General features: G+C 42.6%; 1 protein-coding gene across 1 annotated transcript in view; it reads left to right on the forward strand.

Annotated features, from left to right (window-relative positions):
* Window positions 1-22,069, forward strand: part of ALDH1A3 (aldehyde dehydrogenase 1 family member A3) — a 36,915-nt gene extending 14,846 nt beyond the window's left edge. Inside the window, exons 6-13 of the mRNA XM_056347382.1 lie at window positions 1,252-1,380; window positions 3,799-3,912; window positions 6,927-7,029; window positions 8,076-8,260; window positions 13,741-13,905; window positions 16,495-16,652; window positions 17,838-17,912; window positions 19,342-22,069. Coding sequence (XP_056203357.1) covers window positions 1,252-1,380; window positions 3,799-3,912; window positions 6,927-7,029; window positions 8,076-8,260; window positions 13,741-13,905; window positions 16,495-16,652; window positions 17,838-17,912; window positions 19,342-19,414 — 1,002 coding nt within the window. The 3' untranslated portion in view covers window positions 19,415-22,069. The remainder of the gene's footprint in view (window positions 1-1,251; window positions 1,381-3,798; window positions 3,913-6,926; window positions 7,030-8,075; window positions 8,261-13,740; window positions 13,906-16,494; window positions 16,653-17,837; window positions 17,913-19,341) is intronic.
* Window positions 22,070-23,225: the final 1,156 nt, after the last annotated feature.

A 23,225-nucleotide genomic window follows, 5' to 3' on the forward strand; every position in this document is an offset into this window, starting at 1 on the left:
GAACTTTATCCCAAGGTGATGTCATGAGGCAGCCCTGGAGTCATTTACCATTACTTTCACCAGCCATTCTGCCATGGAAAGCTCCTAATGGAGTTATGTCATACTCTGAAAGTGTAGAAGAGTAGCGTAGGTGTGGATGACTCAAGCTGCAAAGTCAAGCCTTCAAGAAGGCTTAGGAGAAGAAGACAAATGAGCAAATCATGGGATGCGGCCATTGGAGAAGATCACTCAAACGGAAGAGGTCTGGGAAGGAGGGAGAGGCAAGTTGAAGAATAGCACATTAGACTATATTCTGCTTTGTCTCAGGGCTGCTGGGTTTGAACAGAATTCATCTTTTAAAAGTTCCACTGCAAATCTATTTGTAAGTGTGAATTTGTAGATTCCTAACATATTTGGCTTCTTTGTCGATAGCTGAAGGCCCTTGGCTTGAGTCTTGACGAGAAGTCCCCTCACTGTTGGCCTGCTTCCATCATCCCTAAAGCAGCATTAATTATTTTTAATGAAGAAATCCTTTCTGCTGCCAAATGACCTTTCTGAGATTCAGTGTGAGCTAGATTTTCCACTTCTTGCTTAGTCTCCAAGATCTACAAATACACATGACCATGAAAGAGATTAGCACAGAGGAAACTGATGTGGACTGGTTCCTAATTCCAAATAAGAAAACTAATTGGAAAAGAGGAATATATAGTTTGAAGGGAGTCTAAGACCTCTCCTGGATTTCTATGACTGAACAACACACTGAAGTTTCCTAGTTATAAACCTGGAATTTAATTATATTATGTAAAATTATATTATGTAACTCCAAACTACTCAGCCAATACTTAACACAGAAAAATGATTTTTTTTTTTTTCCAATGAGCAGTTGCACCTCATAATTCCTCCACATAAGGACACTGTACAAAAGTGAGCACTGGGACACTGCCTCCAATGCTATTTCTGTGAACAGCCAAAATCCGATACAAAGTGTGATCAGACTCCTGTAAAGAATGAGGTCACATCATGCAGAGGTTTGTCCAACTTACAGGATTAGCTTGAGGATTGCCAGCAGTATTTGGGATCTCAGGGGGAAATCAAGGAATTTATACTCCATAGGCCAAGCAAACACAGTATTGTAAGCAGATGCTTCTCTTTGTGGCTGTTCTCCCAGTTGCTTCTTTCTCCCTGGGCTGTGTGAAGGTGGGGGAAATGCTGCATGGAAATGAATTGGTGACTGTGCTGGGCTGATCTGACACCAGCCTTGTTTTCTTGCAGTGGAACTTCCCGTTACTAATGCTGGTTTGGAAGATGGCACCAGCACTGTGTTGTGGAAACACTTTGGTTATTAAGCCAGCTGAACAGACTCCTCTCACATCGCTGTACATTGGCTCGCTGATCAAGGAGGTAAGGCAATCTGAACATGCTGTCTAGATACTATTCTTCTAAGGTCATAAGCAAGACTGTATTTTGACTTGGCTGTGTAGGTTTTTAGGTTTAAAAGACATTAAAGCCTCAGAGAGGAAAGAGAGAACAACCTCTGTCTTCAGTCTTTTCTTAAAAAGGCCTTCATGACTGTCAGAAGTTGGATGGCAGGTAGCAAAGATCACAAAACCTGTACGTTTTTTTTCCTTTCTTAGGAAGCTGCACAGAGGAAAAATGGTGCTTTTATTCCTCTGCCTTGTCTTCCCCCCTCCCAAATGAGGGAAAGACTACCGCTCAGTTTTATTAGACAGTGGGACAAAACCAGGGTGTGATTAGACATGAGCGTTGTGTTTGTACCGTTTTAAAGTGGCATGATAATTCAACCAAGACAGAGTGCAATGGAGAACATTCTTCCTAATTTCTGTAGTTCACAGAATAATTTAGCTATGCCTGGCCTGTAAAACCAGTTTGATAATGAAATAAAGGGAAGATCATAGGCTGTGATTTCAAAATGTTGGTTTAGGTCTTGTCAGGTACGATCTCAGGTGCCCTCAGATCTATTAATCATACAGAGCTGGCAGGAGGTGTACAGTACCTTCCAGCACTGGTCAGCACATCAGCTTCCTGTAGCTACGTGTGTAACAGATTGTGAGGAAAACTAAAAGGATTGTAGATACACTTTTGCCTCTCAGATGGAAAAGTCTGTTTGTAGGCTCAGTCAAATGATAATGATGATTTTGTATTTTCTTGGTTTAGCCTGGGAGAAAATAGAAGGATATGTTAATAATTGACACTTAGGACACCTCCATCAGGAAAGGCAGTGCGAAAATACTACCAGTTAAGTATCTCCTACAGTTAATTGACTTAGTAAGATTACAGAAGAAGAGTGAGCATAGGGTGCAGTAGTCATGACTTCTAGTTAGACCTGCCACACCACCGCTTTTTTCACTCTGATGTACAGCTCCCCAAACACGAACATAGCATTCCCCCCAAAAGAACTATTCAGTTGTGGTGAAATTAATTTTTTTTGACCTGAAAGTCTAAGCTACCTGTTTCTTACAATTGAACTTCAAGGCAGAAGTGTAATTAGAGCACAATAATTTTATTTGAAGATTCTCCTTTGTCACCCAAAATTATCTAAATTCTTTGCAGTTTTTCAGAAGAAAAAGTTAAACTTTTTTTCCCCATCTTTAAAAGGATGCAGGAGATGTTACCACACAACAAAGCTATGTGTCAGGTTCAATGAAATAATATTGGGCCAACCGAAATATTTGGGCTTTCTTTTTTGCTGAAAAACAGAAAAAACTTTTTGGCTCAGGATGACCTGAACCAATTTTTTGTTTCCTTGTGGCTTTGCTGCTGGCTCCAAACACCATTACTTGCACAGTTTGACACGCGATATTTTCTTGAAAACTTTTTAGCCAAGATGTAAAGTCTATTAAACTCACATTTATCATTGTCACATCCATAGAAGAAATCAGACTGCCTTTTCAATTTATGAAAAGAAAAAATAGGAAAAAAAAATCTTAGGAAGATAATTTTTTGCAAGATACTATATGAGCAATTGCTTCCATTTTTTTCTGTATTAGGAAGGAGCAACTGCATTTATTGAGATTTTATATTAAAAAGCCACAAGAAATGAAGTGACCGTTTAATATTCTGCAATTCTATTGTTAGAAATTGTGGGGAAAATAACCTTGTGCAATCAGTAGTAGGAGAAGGCTAACCTGAAAGAGCATAATCCTTGAAACTCTTGTTTCAGGAAGTAAAAACAGACCAGTAAGTCCCACAGTTCTCCTCACACTAGAATTTCACCTAAAGTTTTGCCATTTGTCTCTCTTGGCAAAATTACTAGTTGGCTAATCTAGGTTGTAAATGTGGTGGAAACTGGCATAAGTCTGTTACCATCTGCTCTTGTATTCCTGTTTTATTAGCCTCATCATCTAGTGAGGTTTTACTGACTTCTTAATCCCTCTGGCCCCTGAAGAACCACAAATGTCAACCTTTGTTCAAAACAAACTTTCATTCAGTTACCCCTTGGCTCCAGCTGCACAGCAGTAGCTGGGGGCCAAGTTTGGCCAAAAGACTCACTCTCTTTTGACTTGAAACTGGGACTTCTCCAAGAATTCTTACTGAAACTTGGCATTTCTTAAGCATGGCTGTTAGTTTCACCCACATCTGCTCCAGCTGGTAGCACACAGCCATGTTACTGGAAAGTCTGGAAAACAGTGATGTATCTGGTATGGGCTTCTTGTCTGCAATGTGCAATTCTTAATTGCAAGGAATATAGTGCAACTAATTCAAGCTTCCTGAGAGCTGAATTGCACTCTCCAGAGTGCAGATCCGCGCCAGAGTGCTCAAACTCTCTCTCTACAGAGCTGTATTTAACCTCTGTTTTAGGTGGGTTTCCCTCCAGGTGTGGTGAACATTGTGCCAGGCTACGGCCCCACAGCTGGAGCTGCTATTTCTACCCATCACAGCATTGATAAAATTGCTTTTACTGGATCAACGAAGGTAGGTGATGGATTTCTCATAAAACACCTGCTGTTCCTTTTTTGCATTCTTTTCTAAAACTGTCATCCACATAAGACTGGACCAATGAAATGTTGGTGATTTCTGTATACTGAACACCATTTTCCAACATATTCCGTGCAAAAAGATTTCTCAGAAGCATTTGGGACTTGTCTAATTCAGGTTCTTATGTTTGTGACAATCCCACATCTCTTTTAAACTGGGTTTTGCCAAACCACCACATTTCTGTAAGAACTGTAAGTAGTAGATGCTCTGATATAAGGTAAGACAGTCTACATGGGAGGCTGGCAGTGACTTGACATCATGTCATTGACCTGTTGGAGCTTCTGGGCAAGTTTGCCTGCCAGTCCTGCCCTGCAAGCATGTGCGGCTGGAAAACATGTCAGTCAGAGCCCTGAACAATTCTTCCTCGGCTTTAGTTACCTCTGAGGAACTAGGACTTAAATAATAACATGGCCCTGTGCCTGAGACTTCCTCTGCTGACGTGGATGGGATTAACATTTGAGCTTCATTTGAGACCTGCACAGTAAAGCACCTTCTGTTCAGTTTTTACCTGTAAATAGCTACAGCTGCCTTCCTTACGAGAGCGGTGGAAGTGAGTGCACTCTCAGACACCTACAGCCATCTTCTGTACCTACATGGGGGAAGGGAGCACATGGCTTGGCCTAGTCCATGGAATGGAGCACAGTTGTGACATGCAAACAAATTTGTCTCCAGTAATCACTGCTGAAAATTATGAGACAAAAGCTTGCTTAGAAATAGGAACATTTTTTCCACTCGCTGCTCTGTACACACACATATATATTCTTACCATATACACACACCCCCTGAAGACAGGCAATGTCCAAAGAATGGAAATGCTGACACCAATGGGTGCAGTTGAGGCAAATATAGTCTCTTCTCTTTTATTTCTTTGATTAACATTGTTCTTGTTGAGCATTTGCCAAATTCATGAATTCTTATGTCTATCCTCATAATTGCAGAGTGTAATCTAAATGTATAATGATGACAAATTACCTTGAATAGTATTCTTGGTCGGTAAAGGCAACTCTTAACCAACCAGCCAAAAGCTGCTGCATTTAACAACAGTACCATCTAGTGGCTTCGTATACATGCTCACTGCTTTGCTTATCCCATAGGAGGAGGTGTGTTAAGCCTCTGTTTCTATATAGGGATCATGGGAACAAACACCAATGCAATACAGTAAAAGTTCACAATGAGCTTTTACTCTCTTGATAGTTGGAGTTTACCCAGTTACATGCTTCTCTCCAAATCCTAGATCATAAACTTTTAGTCCAGATGAGACGCTGGCTGTGTGAAAAACAATAGAGCTTATAGACTCATCCAGCCCACATGGATCTGTTTGGGTTTTTAATGAAAAAGGAGTATCCAGTGGATTAGGGGCAGAAGGAAAATCTCAGCTGCTGGAGCCTGTAGGCAAAAAACTCCTATAGAGCTGTGCTTGTCTTCCTAATCCATGGGTGTGCAGGAAACACCAAGGGAGACAGATTCTTTGCTAATGCATGTGTAATTTAGAAGTGTTTTCTTCCCCCTCCACCCATCTGTGAGTTCAGCTGCATCTCTGCAGTATTTGCAGCATAATGCTACTGTTTCTGAGCCAGGAAGTGAAGCTAATTCGAAATATATTTTGACTGACTTTTTAAGCCCCAGCTTGGGCTCAGTGCCAGCCTGGAAATACTGATCTTAAACTCCACGAGTATTTTCCCATCTAGATTTCTTCCTTTCCCTTAGTTTATTAACTTACTCCTCTTCGGCCAGCTAGCTTGTAGTAATGCCTCCTGTGAAGCTATGTGTATCTGCAGCATGATGCATCGCTTATTTCTGCTGTCTCTAGGACTAGGCTGCTGAGTGACTAGAGATGATCTGTACTTCTAGGTTCGGGAGTCTTGCTTAAGTTACAAAGGCAAACCATGAGAAGTGCAGACCTGTAACTGCCAGCCAGCTGCCCCATGCTTTCCTTGCTCACAGCTCAACTCCAGGGCAACAGTACTTTTAGGCAGAAATAAAGTTAAAATTGCCATGCACAAAGGTAAAATAAAAGAAAACCAGTTACAAAATAAGGAAATTCAAATATAAGACCACAGTTAAAAAGTATTTTTAACTCATACTGTTTCTAACAAAATTAGATTACTAAATGATTTGGACGTTTGGTTTATGCTCTTCTTGTGAGGAATTTCATTTTTTAAAATGGAAAGAGAAATTGCTGTTTTGGTGTTACCAGTATAAAAAAGAAATAGCACATTCAGTCAGAATCTGGGGAAAACATTTGATATGAAACAATTTTCGGGGGGGGGGGGGGATTTGACATTATTTTGATTAAATTCTGGAAGCAAAGTAAATCCTTTCCTTCAGGAGAGGGTGGCCAGATAAATTCCACCAAATGGTCAGAGCAGGTTCCTGGGCAGAAAGTGTCACAGCAGAGCTAGCCAGAGTTTGTCTGTTGATATCCTCAGGTAATGCCTTGGAAGAAACATGTCTCAACTGTTCTTGTGTGTGGAGCAGCTCAGCCTAAACTGTCAGAAAGAAGTAGTTTTCTCTTAAATGTCAAAATCTCTATATCGCTTTCTGGTATGGGAGTGGTAACAGAACTCAACTCTAAGAAGTTGAATTCCCAATTTTTAAAAGCAAAACTCACAAACCTCAGAGCCCCATAGTGAGCAATGCTGGCAATCTAGCTTACACTGCGTGGGAAATGCCTTGTTCTGCAGCTCTGGGTAGCAGATAACTTCAGGATATGGTTCCTTTAGCTCTCCCATATAGGCTGCCCTTTCAGATCTGCCTAAACCAAACATTAATTCTGGGGCTGGTTTTGACCCAACAGATCACAGCAGTAGGAAACTCAAATCATTTCAGTGTTACTGCTTGCTTCAGCCACCCACCAGGCTCTTCTGCCCTTGTTAGCATCACACTTGACACACCGAGTTAAGACTTTCAGGGGAAACAGCTCATGTCCTCTTTGTGTCTCAATGCTACAGGTTGGAAAACTGATCAAGGAAGCTGCTTCTAAAAGCAACCTCAAAAGGGTGACGTTAGAGCTTGGAGGGAAAAACCCCTGCATTGTGTGTGCAGATGCGGACTGTAAGTATTGGCTGCTGTGTTTATTTGCTGTAAGAGACTTTGAGCATGGTGCTTTTTGTGTGTCTCTGCTGTCCTTTGGCAGCTAGCAGGGCTGGTGTTTGCCACTGTATCCACCCCAAAGGCTGAAGGAAACCTCTGTCCCAGAGCAGGATACAGTTCTGCTTTGCTGGAGCCTCTTGCCCAGCACAGGGACCATTCCCATGGCAAATGAACAGATCATTATACTGTTGCCTTCCCTGGGGATGGCTGCAGTTGCAGATCAATCTTGCATTCATGCATTTCTGTTTTTGTGGTTCTTTCTTTTTGGTTGGCAGTACTGCAGAGCCTAAGCCAACCGCTGGAGAAAAGCAGTTTTCTAAAACGCAGCCCCTCTGCAGGGATTCCTGTGACAGCAGAGTTTTGTAGGACCTGATCTAATCCAGCCTTCACCTCCCTCCTGGGGGTCTGCAGGACTCGTTTTGCATGTTCTGTCGTGACTTTGTTGCATTAGTGAGTAGTGCTAGGAGATACGTGTGACTTGTGACCACCAAAGTGGTTGGAAAAAACTTACTTGGCTTGGGGAAAATAACTTTCCACTCTCCTGCAGAGCAGAGGTTGAAAGCCAAAGGTATTTGTGCCATCTGCTAATAGTAAGCATTGCAAGGACCTGGTCTGAGCTGGCTGTACAACAGAAGGGCACCCTGCTTTCCAAACAACGGCTGCTGAAACTCGTCTTCAGGAGCCAATACACAGTATCTAGGACTCCACATCTGAAATCCCACAGCAAGAAAAACTGGTTATTGCCCTCAGTGAGTCCTTGTGGAAGAAAGTATCAGGAGCTATGGCAAACTAGACCTTGAGACAAAAGGCAGGAAGGGGGATGGAAAGAATAAGAGATCTGGTTTGGGGGCAGTATGAGGCCTTGTGAGTGCCTTCAATGGGTGTGGACCATTGTCAGCATTTTTTATGGGGGCTTTTAAAAGAGAAGGAAAAAAACAAGTCTGGAAACAGTGGAAGGCTGAAACTGTGCATGTGGTAACACTTTCCCCTCCTGGGCTGTGTTGCAGTGGACTTGGCAGTGGAATGTGCCCATCAAGGCGTGTTCTTCAATCAAGGGCAGTGCTGCACGGCTGCCTCCCGAGTGTTTGTGGAGGAGCAGATATATCCGGAGTTTGTCAAGCGCAGTGTGGAGTATGCCAAGAAGCGACTTGTTGGAGACCCCTTTGATGCCAGAACTGAACAAGGGCCCCAGGTAACTGTATGTCTGAGAACAGTTGTTTGGTTTTTGGTTGTGTTTTTGTTTAATTTTCCTTGTGTAAATATTATCCTTACAAATATGGTCCCAGAAGAACTGCTGAGGGGTGAGTAATGTACCATGGCTCTATTTTTCTATTTTAAATATCAATTAATCACAACCGTTGAAATGTTATGTTGTAATTTTTTTAAACACAAATGTATTTAATTGACTTCTTATCCAGCTTTATGGAAGGGGCTGTCTCTCTGGTACAGTAATACGAAGCATGTTGCATTGAGCTATAGCAATGCACAGAAGAGCAGCACAGCTGTGGAAATGGCCGTTCAGCTACTTGGCTGTGTTGGTGATGACAGTTAGAGCACAGGGACTCACGAGTCCCCACTTTCCCTCTCTTCCTCTGCTCCCTTTCTGATTCTTTGGAGAAGTTTCAGCTGAATTAGGAGGAAGAACTATGCCAAGCTGCTGTCATGACCAGCCTCATCAATGCTTCCAGAGCCTTCCTCTTATTTTTAACTTCCAAAGTAATCTGAGCTGTGGTGGAGAGCTCTAGAGAGGGATGATCCTGGGGTCAGATCTTCTAACAGGACCACTGTTGGCCACCAAAAATAAAGGGGGAATCCCAGGAATCTATACCCTAGGCCTCCTATTCTCGGTACTGCACTGTGAGTTTTTCTTCCTTGATACCATATAGGATCCCTCAGAGAAGGGATGGCTATGAGGATGTCTGCCTCCCCTTATCTGGATCTAGGCCCATTTGCGCATGATTCATGCATGGCAAAGCCTCATTGCATGTCCTCATGCACAGGGAATAAGGTGATGTATATCCCCTGTTCGTGCTAGGGCAACATCTGTCGCTGTAACTTGCCTAGAAAGAGATTTCAAACTGCTTAGCAATTTTAGGAAAATAATCCCATGCTGGAACTTGCTTCAGCAGAGATGAGCTGACCCTCAAACTCTTTTAAGTTCTGCTCTTACCTTCTGTTAAGGGCTGTCAGCATTTCAGGTTTGTTTGTTCATTGTTTTGTTTCTTTTTTTTTTTTTTTAATATTACATCATCCTAAACCTTATCCAGCAGTAGCAGTAAGTGAGCTGCATTTATAGTTTGTCCCATCAAGACAATGTTCACCTGACTGCTGTGACAGACACTGTTGATTCTATGAGAAGAGCCCCGGAAATCACAGGGAGTAGCTGTGAGGTTTCAAAGGGTGAAACACTGCAGTGAGCAGAACATATAGAACTGGGCTGCTTATTTCAGTTCATCCCAGTTCTTACCAGGCTGTCAGAGCACTTCCCAGTGAGCACTATGGCAGAGCACCATCCCCTGGTATCACTGCTGGGGCTTAAGGGAGACTGTGCATACAGAGCTATAATTAAGGGTAACTAAGTTGAAATAGCAGCATCTAGTCAGATTTTAAGTGTGGCCCATCTGTCCTCTTTCCCTGTTCTGGCTTACCTGTTACACTTGTAGCTAGGAGAGATAGCACCCCCCACACACCCGCCTGAACTTCTGTGCATGCAGCTGTCAAGCCCAAGATGGGAAGGTGTTGCTGGAGTGGGAGGGAACCATTAATCTCAAAACTTCCATGTGGCTGCCAGTGCAAGGGAACAACCACTTCCTATGCAGCTATGGTTGCTTGCTGTCTGGACCCTGTGCTGTACAATGGAACACACAAATTCAAGCAGAAGAGAGAAAGGATGCAGTGTCACAGGGGCTTAAAATACCTCCAAAAGTAGCAAAGATTCACACCTGCCCACAAGTTACTGTTCAAATGTGACGTTTCCAGATAAGATTTTTCCTCTGTTCCTGAAGGTAACCTGTTCTGCTGTGAGAGTTTTTTAATCTCAAACTGATGGATAAGGGAGAATCACCAGGAAAAATAATGTCTTCCTCTTCTCCTTCATCTCTCTCTGTCAGGCCTCAGTGGCTTCAGATCCAGGCCGTTACTTTCCTCCTTCTGTGTGGGTCAGGGTGAACATACACAGCAGCATTACAAAAATGGCCACATACCTCTATGTAGATCCCACTCTGGAACGATCACTGGCTTAGAAGCCAACAGTGGGAAGGAGTTTGAGCCAGCCTTTAGGCTGACAGTAGTTGTAGCTCATGATCTTCCTGGTCCTACATCAGCTCCAAGTGCTTGTAGCCAGACAATAGGACCTGCAACCTATAAAGAGTTCAGAAAATGTGAAACAGGAGAGCTTCTGCAGTCCAGACTTAGAGCTAGTGCTTGGTGAAACCAAGCCGCACCATAGCTGACCATAGTGCTCTAAGTAGCTGCTGAGACAACCTGGTGCAGAACAGCATGGGGTGACAGATAATGCTGTTCCCCAAGAACTTAAAGTTGCCATAAGCTAGTCCTGCAAAAGTGGTCCTGTGTGCAGCTGTTTCTTCCTAAATCAATGCGCTTATGAACTAGATTGGGGAACTGGATAATTCAGGTCTAATCCAGCCTTTTTGGAAGCGAGGAAGAAAGGTTCTACTCAGGTCAGTTCCCTGATGTGGATTACTGTGCACTGGCATGGATGCTTGTGGCATGGGTGTGAGGAAAAGACCGTGTCAGTTGCAGTATTGGGTTATGCTGATATAAGCTGCACTGTTCTGATCAAAATTAGGTCACATTTGAACAGTATTAAACTTAAACAGAAATGAGGCATGCTTCTGATGAGACTTCTCCAAAACTCACATGTGTCTGACTATGTTGGCTGGCTGGAATTCAAAGGACGCCACAAGAAACCTGAGGGGCGATCAGGACTGTTTGGGTAGGGTGCCAGCCTCAAATGCAGACCAAGGGCATTTTTAAACGTTGGATTCCTGTGAGCTGTATCACAGGAAGCAATAAAGTAAATCTGCACAGATGGTAAACTGGTTAACCAGTGCATTATACAATTGTGAACAGCAGGCTGTGTTAGATGAGACTAACATCCTCATGGACTAGAACAGGGATTAGATTAGAACAACAACTAGACTAGTTTTGCTATTGTAGAACCCCAAATACTGGGATTTGTGGACTATAAGTTCTGGTCTACAGGCACAAAATAAGCACTAAGGATGCCTCATGGCACTTGCTAGCCAGTAGTCATTCAGACCCAAACCTATTGTTTGATCTTTTAGAATGGTGAATATTTTCCTTAGACTGTAGACACTTGTGTTCTTTAGGATTAAAGCATGAAAGTAAAATATGTAAGTAGAAAGAGTCTGTGTCCAACAGTCTGTTGGACACAGTTGTGGGGTGATTCTGTAGGATTACAAAGGCTAGGTTTGGAAAAGGAAAATCTGCTCCTTGCAGTCTTGACTTAAATGAAGCAAGATATGGAGATTTGGAGGGGTCTCAGATTTTCAGTATTGCGGTGATCCTTAGAAGCCACCTTCTTTTTTGAATTAGATGGACAAATAGTAGAATTTGCTCTACCAGGTCATGTGTTTTTAATAGAAGTCAATGCTCGATCCATAAATAATAGTGGAGTAGGGGACAGAATTTAAACAAGCCTTGCAAGCTCTAGTTACAATGACAAACAGTTCCACCCTTGCATGTCATTTTTACAAATGTTTTCTTTCCCCAGTGTCTTTTCATCTAACTATAGTTTGCCTTGCAACAAGTTACAGCTGTATAAATATCCTTGTTTTGTTTTCTGTGATGTGAAGTGGATGAACTGGATTGGTCTGGATCACAGACATGCCAGGATGGAAAGCACTTGCAGATATTTTCAAATTATTTACATTTGGCAACTAAGCAACCAGACAAACAGACGATATGTATGACACCTGCCAAACTTACTATCTGACATGCTGTATCCTACACAAGGGCACACATTTCCTCCTGCAGTAGCATGTATTAAGTGTTTTCTTGGGTAGCATCTTAACACATGAGAGCACATGAGTGCTTAGTACAAGCTGTCCACAGTGCATATGATACGCACATCTGTGTGACAGGAGATGTGCTGTTCTCTGTTTTTGCTGTGTACCAGAAGTACCCCAAGGACACCTTCCTGAAGCTTTGATACTTGTCTAAAAGCATGAAAACTTGGATTGCGTGTGGCCAGGATTAACTAGGGACAGGATATAGTCTGTAATCTGGAGGAGTCGAGCGTGGAACACTCCATGTAAACAGTCCCAACTGGCAACTGGCCCTGCTGAAATAAAAACAGATGCTTAGAGAAGGGTATTGAGCCAGTACAAGCATCTGGAGATACCTGGCATCCGGAATAACCTCCCAAGCTGCCAGGGCACCTTGAACCAATGGGTGAAGTCTTTCGTTTAATCACCTCAATGAATTTGTCAAAGTTTCTGTTAGTTTTACTTTTTTTAAACATCTCCATAAGTCTTATACCATCCACAGTGTGCAGTGGTGAGGTGTTTCATCGCTTAATTATGCATCATGCGAATAGCCACATCTATTTGCTTGAAACCTGACAGTACCTGCAGTACACTGCTGCATGTGGAACGCAAAAGAAGGATCAGTGCTGATCAAAAGTGCTGTGGGCTTCTGCACCTCTTCCCAGCCCATGACCCACTGTGCTTGTGGAGTATGTGATGTCTCCTCCAAGTCCTCACGCAGGGCTGCACAGCTGTGCAACTTCAGTGTCCTGTAACTGGGCTGGCCTTTCCCTACCCCTACTGAAACCTGTCTTTTAAAAGGTCGTAACACAACAGTACTGGCTATATGAAATTACCGTATATTTAGGTGTGGGTGAGGAGGAGCTAGACAAGGTTGGTAGTTAAAAGTGAGGATATGGCTCCCAGTCCAGAGAACCAAAAAATGCTGGCATGGTACTAGTCTCTAAGATCTGTGAAAGGTGGTTCTGATTGTAAAAGTATCGCTTCAGTGCAGTAGTTCTTCTGAAGTAACCCCACTAACGGGGCTTACCTTTGAGGCTGTTCATATAGCATGCACATGTGGAAAGAGATGGAGGCAGAGCTCGCTGGGTTCTTCCAGCTGGGGACGAATAGCTGTGGGTGAAACTGCAGATTACAGCAATGTCAACTTAATAGTTCCTAGACCCTGAGTCTCCCTCCCTTGTGCTGATTCTTTTGCAGTCAGACCCCTTGCTGAGCTCGCCGAGGTTGCTAGCGCAGCAAACCCTGTCCCAGGCTGTTCTCATGGTGCTACTGAGCTAAATCAGTGCATGGAGAAGGCCACTAAGTCCCAGGGCTGGCGTGAGGTGAGCCATGGGAGGGCATATCCGGGATGTGGAGGAAGGGAAAGCAGGGGTACCCCCTCCATGTGGCAGCAAACAATTAGATCAGATTAAACTATCATGTGTAACTTCACCTTCTGTTTTCTGTGGCTCAGGGCTGTGCCCACGTCCTGTCTTTCAGCGGGCTTATTGCCTGACTGCTGTGTAATAGAATGAGATGTAAACTTACCTGCTTTGACAGTGCCCTGCAAATGTGCCCCTGGGCCACATACCATGGCTCCGGTCTCTGGAACAGGGATAATAAAGGCGCTGTCTGTTTCTTTTCATTTTGTGCCTGACAGATTGACCAAAAACAGTTTGATAAAATCCTGGAGCTGATAGAAAGTGGGAAGAAAGAAGGAGCTAAGCTGGAGTGTGGGGGTCTTGCCATTGAAGACAGAGGCCTGTTTATAAAACCCACTGTGTTTTCGGAGGTCACTGACAACATGCGTATCGCCAAAGAAGAGGTACAGTACAAGTCACCTGAACCTGTATATGTGTTTGCTGCTGTAAATGGGAAAGAAAAGAGGTATGGTTGTGGTTTGAAGTGAAAACCTGAGAGAAGAATAGAAGTTTCACTTATTTCAGTGTCCTAACAAGTGCCTAACGCTGAAATTGATTCCACTAATGAAGTATCTGCAAGGTTGGCTTCAATTTGGAGTGTATGAGTGTGTGTGTGGGAATTGTGGGAGGAGAAGAGGGAGAGCAGAACAGGCATAAAAACTGTCAAAATGTTTTAGCAGCAATTTTTGTGCAATTAATAGATGTCTGTTTGCCAGCCCTTTCTCACGTCTTGCTGCTTTCCCTCATTTGTTTGTTTTTCCAAAAGGGAAGTAGCTCTGTGAGTGCATTCACTGGACAATAAGAAACCCAGATAAGAACATAGTAGATAATACTACCCTAAAGTTTTTGGGTCTCATTTCAGGAGAACTTGATAAATGCAGAATATATAAGTACATGCTTTACTTGTGTGAATGCTGCTTCTGAATAAGAAATAGTGTTGGTGGAGGGGTTTCTGTCTGAATCCTTGATTTGAAATATAAAGGACGGAATAAAAATAACTGAAACTGTGGCAGGCTAGAGCAATTCTATGTATTCTTTGCCCTGAAGTTTGAAGGTTTTCTGGAGACAAAGTTAAGCTCTCCCACTCTATGCAGATGGATGGTTGTGCATCCTGTGTGTTCTTAGGCACCTCCTGCTGAGCGGACTTGAAATTGCTCAGCTGCAGAACATCCCGATTCGAAGTGACAGAGGTGTTCTTGCTCTGCTTCTTTGTAAAAAAGGAATTGCTTTATTGCAGAAAGGTAGGACAAGAACTCTGGGATCTGAAGCTGGTGAGAAGGGAAGGAATGGCCCTGCTACACTGCCACTGAAGAGCTTTTCTCGAGTAGCCGTAGTGTCTGAAATAATCCCAGATTCTGTTCTCATGGTGAAATCCCCTGAGGCTGACCATTTTTTTCCTATATGAAAACATGGTCGAAGCCAGCAAAGTGCAGATCTAATACTCTGGTTTTCATTATTCATATGCAGAAAAATTGAACAAGCTGCATGTGATTAGATCCTGAGATATTCCTTTGAAATAGAAGTTAATCTACTTTTCATCATGTTTCCCAAAGGAAAATAAGTAGTTGCCAAAGTCTAACTGGCACTTGTATTTTATAGTTTAGCCTAGTGCTTTTTATGGGGCTGCTTACTGTTCACTCCTGGCAAAATGTTTAGATGTCTCAGATCTGCCACAGAATCTCTAAGGAACCTGGGAAAGATATCAGTCAGCCTGGGCATGAGTTACATTCTAAAAATAGAGGGAATAAGAGCTGGAAATCCCATGACAGGCCTTTTTTTTAATGAACTGATTCCAAATCCCAAGTCATGATTCATGATGCTTATCCAGTTTCATTCATTTGCGGCTGTGTTGCAAATGTACATTTGTCTTTTGCCTAGGATCGAGGCTCCAGTTGAGTACCTGGGTCTCCCAAAACGAAGAAATTTAGGACCCTCTTTTAGTTTAAAACCATTCCCCCTTATCCTATTGCTACAGACCCTGCTGAAAAGTCTGTCCCCATCTTTCTTATAAGCCCCTTTTAGGTACTGGAAGGCCACTATAAGGTCTCTCCAGAGCCTTCTTCAGGCTGGACAACCCCACGTCTCTCAGCCTGTCTGCATATGAGAGGTGCTCCAACCCTCTGATCATCTCCACGGTCTCCTCTGGACTTGCTCCAAAGCTCCATGTCCTTTTGTTGGGGGCCCCAGAGCCGGACACAGTGCTGCAGGTGGGGTCGCACCAGACTGGAGTAGAGGGGGAGAATCCCCTCCCTCAACCTGCTGGCCACACGGGTTTTGATGCAGCCAGGTTATGGGGTGGCCGCCTGGGCTGCAAGCACATATTGTCAGGCCGTGTTGAGCTTTTCGTTTGCCAGCACCTCCAAGTCCTTCTCCTGTTTCTTGTGCTATCCTTCCCAGTTTATTGTACTGCAAGACCATGCAGCCAGAAAAGGGCTGCACCTTTGATACTGTACTTGATAAGAAACCCCATCCCAGAAGTTGGGAAGTATTGTGTATGCCTGCTGCCTTCATACTGGCAACCTGGGAAGCCAAATTTGTGGTCAAACAAATAAGTGGTAAATGCAATGCATGCAAATAAACTGCATGCATTGTCAGAATCAGAGTTAAAACCAAGGAAGAAGACTTGCAATCCTTGAAATATATCATTTACTATTTGGGTATACTCAACTTCTGAGTTCAAAAGGAAAGTCGTAAATAGAGTAAGGATGAATCATTTGAAACGTGTCCAGATCTAACTCTGCTTATTTTGATTGTTATAGATGATCCATTAGTTGTTGGACCTTAGTATATATTAACTACAATAACACATCACTGTACTTCCTTTGAAGTCAATTTAATTAGTAGTTTTTAAGAGAGTCTGTCAGTGACTTCTAGAAGGCTAAGATGTAACGTTTTAAATATAGTATCCAAACAAAGGATCTGATTCTGATTACTTCAAAATTACCATGATTTGCAAAGGTTTTCCTGTAGTAATGTTTAATTGATATGTGCAGATTTTTGGGCCAGTTCAGCCAATTATGAAGTTCAAGAGTATAGAAGAGGTCATAAAAAGAGCCAACAGTACCGAGTACGGACTTACAGCTGCAGTGTTCACCAAGAATCTGGACAGAGCATTAACGCTAGCTTCTGCACTGCAGTCAGGAACAGTCTGGTAAGCAGTGTGGGACCAGCGTGTGGGTTGTGGTTTTGTTTCCTGGGAGGGGAGAGAGATCTGTGATTTGGAATCACGTGCAAGTGTTGGAGGTAAGATGCGTTAGTAGTTTGCTTAATTCTTGGTATTCTGCTTAGAAGCAACATCTATTCATCCAAATGAGGTGGCAAGGACCAGACAGTCTGGCAAGAAATGAACTGTTTGTTAATTCAATCAGTGTTGTTCTTCATCTGGAAAACTCTGAAAATGTAGTAAGTTCCACCAGACATGATGCCTTTCAAAAGCCTGTATGCAGAAAAGTGCAATTCTTACGATCTTGAGGTAGCCTCAGATGAGGTCTTAGCTGCACAAATCAGTATGGACAGTAGATGGCATCACATCACTGTCAGAAATATAAGTTGCTATTTTTGCTTTCAAAATTTCTGTTTTACATTAAAAGCATTTTAAAGATGGAATCCTGACTTTTTTCCCCCACTCAAGATAGGAATTTGATCTGATGTCTGATTTTGATGCATACAGAGGATTGATCTCAAGAGTTGGCACCAGAACAATCTGCCTCTGAGTAATAGTTACGTGAAAATGGGATGTTGGGCTTTGAATGATACATGTGCTGTACATACATGAAGGTGCACGGCACGAAGCCATACCTGTCTCTCTTCAGTCATTTGATCTTACTGAGATGCTGAGGAAGCATCTGCATTAGCTTTTTCTACTTGCTATCTATAGAAATGGGGCTTGTGCTTTCCTTTTACTGCGACACAGTTGTCTAATGCAGTCCAACTTTTTTCTATACCTGGAAGTGGATGGTGGGGTCTGCTTGTGGGTGTTTAGAGAGCTTTCTGAGCAAACATGTTCATTTCAGAATGTGTTTCATGAAACTAGGGAATAGGTTGGACTATTTATTTTAAGCACAGCTCTGAACGCAGCATAAATTCCAGCTCAAGCATGAATGTCTTAGCCATTACAGACTATGAAGTGAGATGCAGGTCAGACTGAGTACCACTCAAATGTTTTCTTTTTCTGTAGGAAAATAAGATTTTATTGCTAAAGTCCAATTTCTCAAGTGAATGAACTGTATAAAGAGAAAACTGACAAATTTCAGCCTTTTTTGTATTGTTGTTGTTGTCATCCTCATGCTTCTCCATGGTATGAATTGTCTTTTTACAATTGATGTTTTTATTGTAGGATCAACTGTTACAATGCGCTCTATGCACAGGCTCCTTTTGGTGGCTTTAAAATGTCAGGCAATGGCAGAGAACTGTAAGTTTTGCTCAGTATTTTGTTTATATGTGGATGGTGACTGCAGTAATTGTGGCTGTGAAAATGCTGTTGAATGTGCTTTTAAACTACCAGGCTTGCAGTAAGCTGCACAGGGAGGTGCTAAGGCAGTACAGCGTGGATGTAAAGCACAGATGTGAGAATGTGAGCAATGCCTTTAGGAGTACCTTCACCTGCTTTATAAGCTCTTGATAACTAGAGTGCAACTAATTCCACTTGCAAGCATTTTTCCTTACTAGTTAGCTTTTTAGATCAAGGGATAAGTATGGCATTTTGGCTGGGGGCCACTGGTATCCACCCCAAGCCCCCTCCATCTTTATCTGGGCCTCCCTTGACCGCTGTATTGTTGCTCCTAGTTGGAACTCTTCCCACCTCTGACTTTCTAATCTCGGAGCTAGAACAACAAGGAATGATCTCCAAAATCATGCTACCTCCCACCTTCCAAGCTTCCTACTAAATTATAGAATGACCCTCTGTCCCTCTTCCCCAGCCTGACCTGCTGCAGCATGGTTACCAGACATTCCAGTCCTAATCACTTACTAATGCAGAAATTTTTAAACCAAGTTCACCCTATAAGTTAGAGGTAGAGCTGAGAAATTGACTTAAATCTTAATTTTCTTCTTGTAAAGAAGAGAGGCAGGTTTTATTGCACCATTCAGAAGACTTTTCAGAGGAATCTAATGTACCTTTTCTTTCATAAGCCAGATTTATTTCCAGGAACCATTTCCAGTAGCAGTTCTGGTGCATCTGCTGCTCTGAGACATTCGATGTCTCACTTGCTAAGCACAGCAAATGAATGAATCCTTATGGGGACATATATATTGAGACCTTATGGTTTACTTTGCCTGACTGCCTGGCTAATTAAAGGTTGTCAGGGGTTTATCCTTTGGGCAAAGCATGGGAATAGAGCTAGTTTCCACCAGCCAAGACATAATGCAGTGGTGGGGTCTGTCATTGTTTCTGGAGCAACCATGCCCTCTTGATTCTATGGCATCTTGTAGATAGAAGCTTACTTTCAGTGAAAAAGTAACTTCACTTACTGCCTAAGCACTATATTTACATGGATGTTTCTTCTGTGGGTTCTAGAACAGTGCTTGGTTTTCACTAGGCGTAGAGGCACAAGGTGTCATCTTGTGCGTTACTGTGACCAGAAGCATGCCATGTTTCTTTTACAATGGGGTGTAATTGTGTGTGCTTATATGCGTGTCCTTAGTGATTATTAGAAGTGGTGGGCCAAACTGGTAGCTGGTGTAAGTTAGTTCAGATCTGATTTTAGTGGCCTGATGTCATCTACAGGAACTGCCAGTCAGAGGCTAACATGCACTTGTGTAGAAATCCCTAATTACTAGGGAAGTACACATTAACGTGCTACAATTGTTTGTCCCTTTCCCTCCTCTCTCTTCTTTTCCAGCGGTGAATATGCTTTGGCAGAATATACCGAAGTGAAAACAGTCACCATTAAACTCTCCCAGAAGAGTCCATGAAAACAGAAGGCCTAAAATGCTGACACTCTGAATGTGACACATGGGGGATGTGTTCAGAGCAAGGGGGAGGGGAGGGGTAGGAAGGAAAATGGAAACACCTAGTTTTATTCCTCTAGAAACACTGAATCTACTGGACTCCATTTTGTCAACTGGCTCTTTGAAAACTGATTTAACTGACCCTACTGGCAGCATAGCACACACTTGTACTGTACAAGTCCCTGGCTGTACATCTGTCTGCTACCTGTGACTAAAATGCTGGTCAGTCACAGCATCTGCAGGACATCTGCTTTCAAACTGTACCCCTGAAGGACATGGACATCAATGGCATGTTAGAGAGACTTTTGGTACCGTTAGCATGGACTGTTAAACACCTTCAGAGGCATATGGGTTTCACTTGGTGTAAAGGGACTTGAGTGGTAGGGTTAATACAACTTGACTGAGGTTGGCAGAGTTTGTGTGAAGACTGCGGCTGGAGTTTGGAATGGGAGTGCAAGCTTTCGTGGAAGGATCTGTAAGAAATTATCTTTGAAAGAGCTATCTTGGTCTCTCTAAAGATACATGCATTCTCCACATTAGTGATACTCTAGCCCTGAATGAGATTTGTGGGAGTTTCCTAGAGGACTCCTTTGGGGCCAGGATTTCACCCAACAGAGCTAGACTTTCAAGTGTCCTTGGAACCTGATGTTGGCATGCACACATTACACATGCTGCAAATGCAAGTTACTGACTTGCTAAGCCTTCTGGCTCCGGATGAGTTACAATTGTATCTCAGACCTTCACTGTAGCACTTTTTGCAAGAGGATTTTGCACTGTACTTACCGTGAGGACACCAAGTTGAATGCTAAGCATGTAGCATGGTAGATACCCCATAGAAAACATCCCACGCCAGTCCTTCTGATCTGGGGGAGGGAGCAGAAAAGCTGCAAGAAGCTGTCCTGCTCTCTCTTTCTCTGTAACTTTCAGGCTTTGTGAAAATTCTTAATTATTTGAGCCAGAGCTATTATTATGCGAGTAAAACTTATAAGCTCTTCTCACTGTTTCTTTATCCCGTATGAATGTAGCTTAAAATACATTTCTGGAAGTACAGTATGCAAAGGCAGGTGCTCCCAAGCACACGCTGAGTGCTAAAGATGTGGGTGTACAAACCAGTTACCATGGAATAAGCTATGGCTGGACTTAAATGTGCCAGCAGCTTTGCAGTAATTGTCCTCGTGAGTGCTGTCATCTTGTGGCAAGAAGAGTAGTTGATCCTTCACTGAGAAATAAACGGCCTTACAGTTGCATAAGCATGCATGTACATGAATAGCACCCATGGAGTGGCTGTCACACCAAATTCATGCCTTAGTATCTCCTGCAGTAACTTTTTTGTGTGCCCAGAATTTACAATGAGGTTAATGACAAGCCACATGCTGTCTTCAGTTCCTGGGTTCACTACTTTTCCTCTTCTTCCTCCTAATTCTGTACTGGAGAACCACTATCAAACATACAGGATGTTCCATGACTGCAGGAGCTCTAAGTATGCAGGAGTCAGCGGTGTCAGCTTGTTAAGAAATTTAGCTGATCTTGTTGGGATTGTCCTCTGAGAGCAAACTGGTAGAGGTTCCTTATGGCATATCAACAGATCTCCATGGAGCACTGGTAAAGGTTGCTGCCTGGAGTTTTCCAGATGTCAGCACTCAAACCAGGCATGCAGGTCTAACCGCTATTCTCTGATACAAGCAAGGATTTAACTGGTACCTTCCTTTGCTCACGGATATACCCAGTCAGCAACGAGTTTTGTTGCATGAGTGGACCTTTTTTTAGAGGAGGAAAGAATGTGGGTGGCGATAAGTAAGGAAAAAGTTTGCATGAGCCTAAACTTCCTTATTAGTCAGTGAATGCTGAAATTGCACTTCAACACTGCTTCACTTCTTAAATGACATACCTCCAACAGTCGCGTATATCTAGGTGCCTGTCCTCCCATGGGTATGTGAGACAGGTAAATCTCCCCATCCAGTGAAGAAAACGTCCTCCCTTCCCCATGAAAGGCCAAATGGGAACATTGTAAATAAGTTTCTATTTTTGTAAAACACTTAGAGTGCAAACATCTTCTCAGACAAACATTTTACTTTTGCCTACTTGACAGTTTTCTAGGGCTGCAGTCAGACAGTAGGGAGGTAAGGCAAACAGTAAAAGGCTGGTTATCTTGATGTATCTCTGTATTTTGGGTATATAGTAGTTGAGACTGAAATCATCTGAGACTCTTAAAATCCTACTATTCTGGCTTTATATGTATGATATATATTTCACCTCTTTTTTTTTTTGTTTTCCCTTATCAAGTTTTTAAAAAGTCAGTGTATCTCTTATTGTATAAATCAGGGTTTGACTTTACACACTGAATTTTCTAAGTTATATAACACTAGACACTAACTTTAAAATAACCCCTTAGAGGGTATATATTCTTTCATTGCACAGTAAGGCTTTCATATGAAATACTAGTTGTTTTTTTTTTAAAAAAAAAGAACTATATTTATAAATTAGGATACAGTTAATCTAATGTATTTTTATAGCTAAAGGTACATGAAAATGCTATGTTTAAACCTCATGTATATATTTAGACTATGGGTATCTTTTTGTAATAGTTCTTGTTCCTAATAAATGTTTAACTTTGTGAAACGGTTTCTAAATGCTACTTACTGATACTGCTCAGAAAGGAAGGTGGGGGAGCAGGAAACTTCTGTTGACTTTACTCATTTTAACAGAGGAGTAACTTGAATGCCTTTTTATTTATGCTGATTAGTGCTTTAAAATAATTCCAGCCCCTCTAATGCAGGTGTTAAGACCCCTTCCATCAGCAAGCAACTTCCACTCAAGTCAAGTCTCCTGTCACTGTATTTTTATTTCACTCTGAATTTGGCCCATTGTGTCAGTAAAAGTAAACACTGGAAAGGGTTAGAGTTTCATGCTCCTAAAACAAAATGGCCCTGTATTGCTGTAGTTACAGGGGGCTCTTCCTTGAACAGTGTTGTGTCTGTTCCCCTTGATACAGTGACCCAGCAGTAGTCCCCAAGCGGAAACATGCACTGGACTCACAATAGACAACATAATTTCAAGGTACTTTTTCCACGTGGCAGAACTGCATGTGTGTATCTGGGGGTTCAGTGTCTTACTGGGGGACTGTAAAGGAATCTGAACTTGTATTTATTTCTGCAATTTGTGAAGAATTAGCCTATTTTAAAGAAGTGCCAAAGTGTGGTCAGTGCTCTAACACATAAAAGCTGGAGCATGCGTCTGATAGCTTGCCCTTTAAGCAGTCACTTTTATAAGTTTTGCCATTTACAGTAAGCGGAGGGAGGAGGAGAGCAGAGCTGCTGCTGGCAGGGTTAAGCACAGCTTCTTCCTGTTCACAGTCAGATGGATCCTTTTTGCCTTCTGAGGTGAGCCTCAAAATGGAGAATTTTAAGGGATCATGGACCACACTGTCAGAGGAGGCTTCCTGCCTTGGTCAGGCTGCTTCCTAAACCCCTTTAAGACACATCCATCAGGAGTATGATTCTGCTAAATGTGTTCCCATCCCTGTCTTATTTCCCTCATCTGCAATGTAGATAGAGAGCAAGAACATACCATTGTGATTTAACTGATACGTGTTCAAGAAATACCTGTCACCTCCCTACACAGGCCAAGCCAACGTCCTTGCATTTTCCACTTGCTAACAGCAGCACTCAGAAGCTTTTAGACTTTAGAAGGGGGAAGGCTGGAGATGCAAAGGAATTACTGTGAGCTGACATGATCAATGGAGACATAAGCCAGGAAGAGTGGGATGAGATCTGGG

Source organism: Falco biarmicus, chromosome 7 (genome assembly GCF_023638135.1).
Source record: "Falco biarmicus isolate bFalBia1 chromosome 7, bFalBia1.pri, whole genome shotgun sequence".
In the NCBI taxonomy this organism is placed as follows: domain Eukaryota; kingdom Metazoa; phylum Chordata; class Aves; order Falconiformes; family Falconidae; genus Falco; species Falco biarmicus.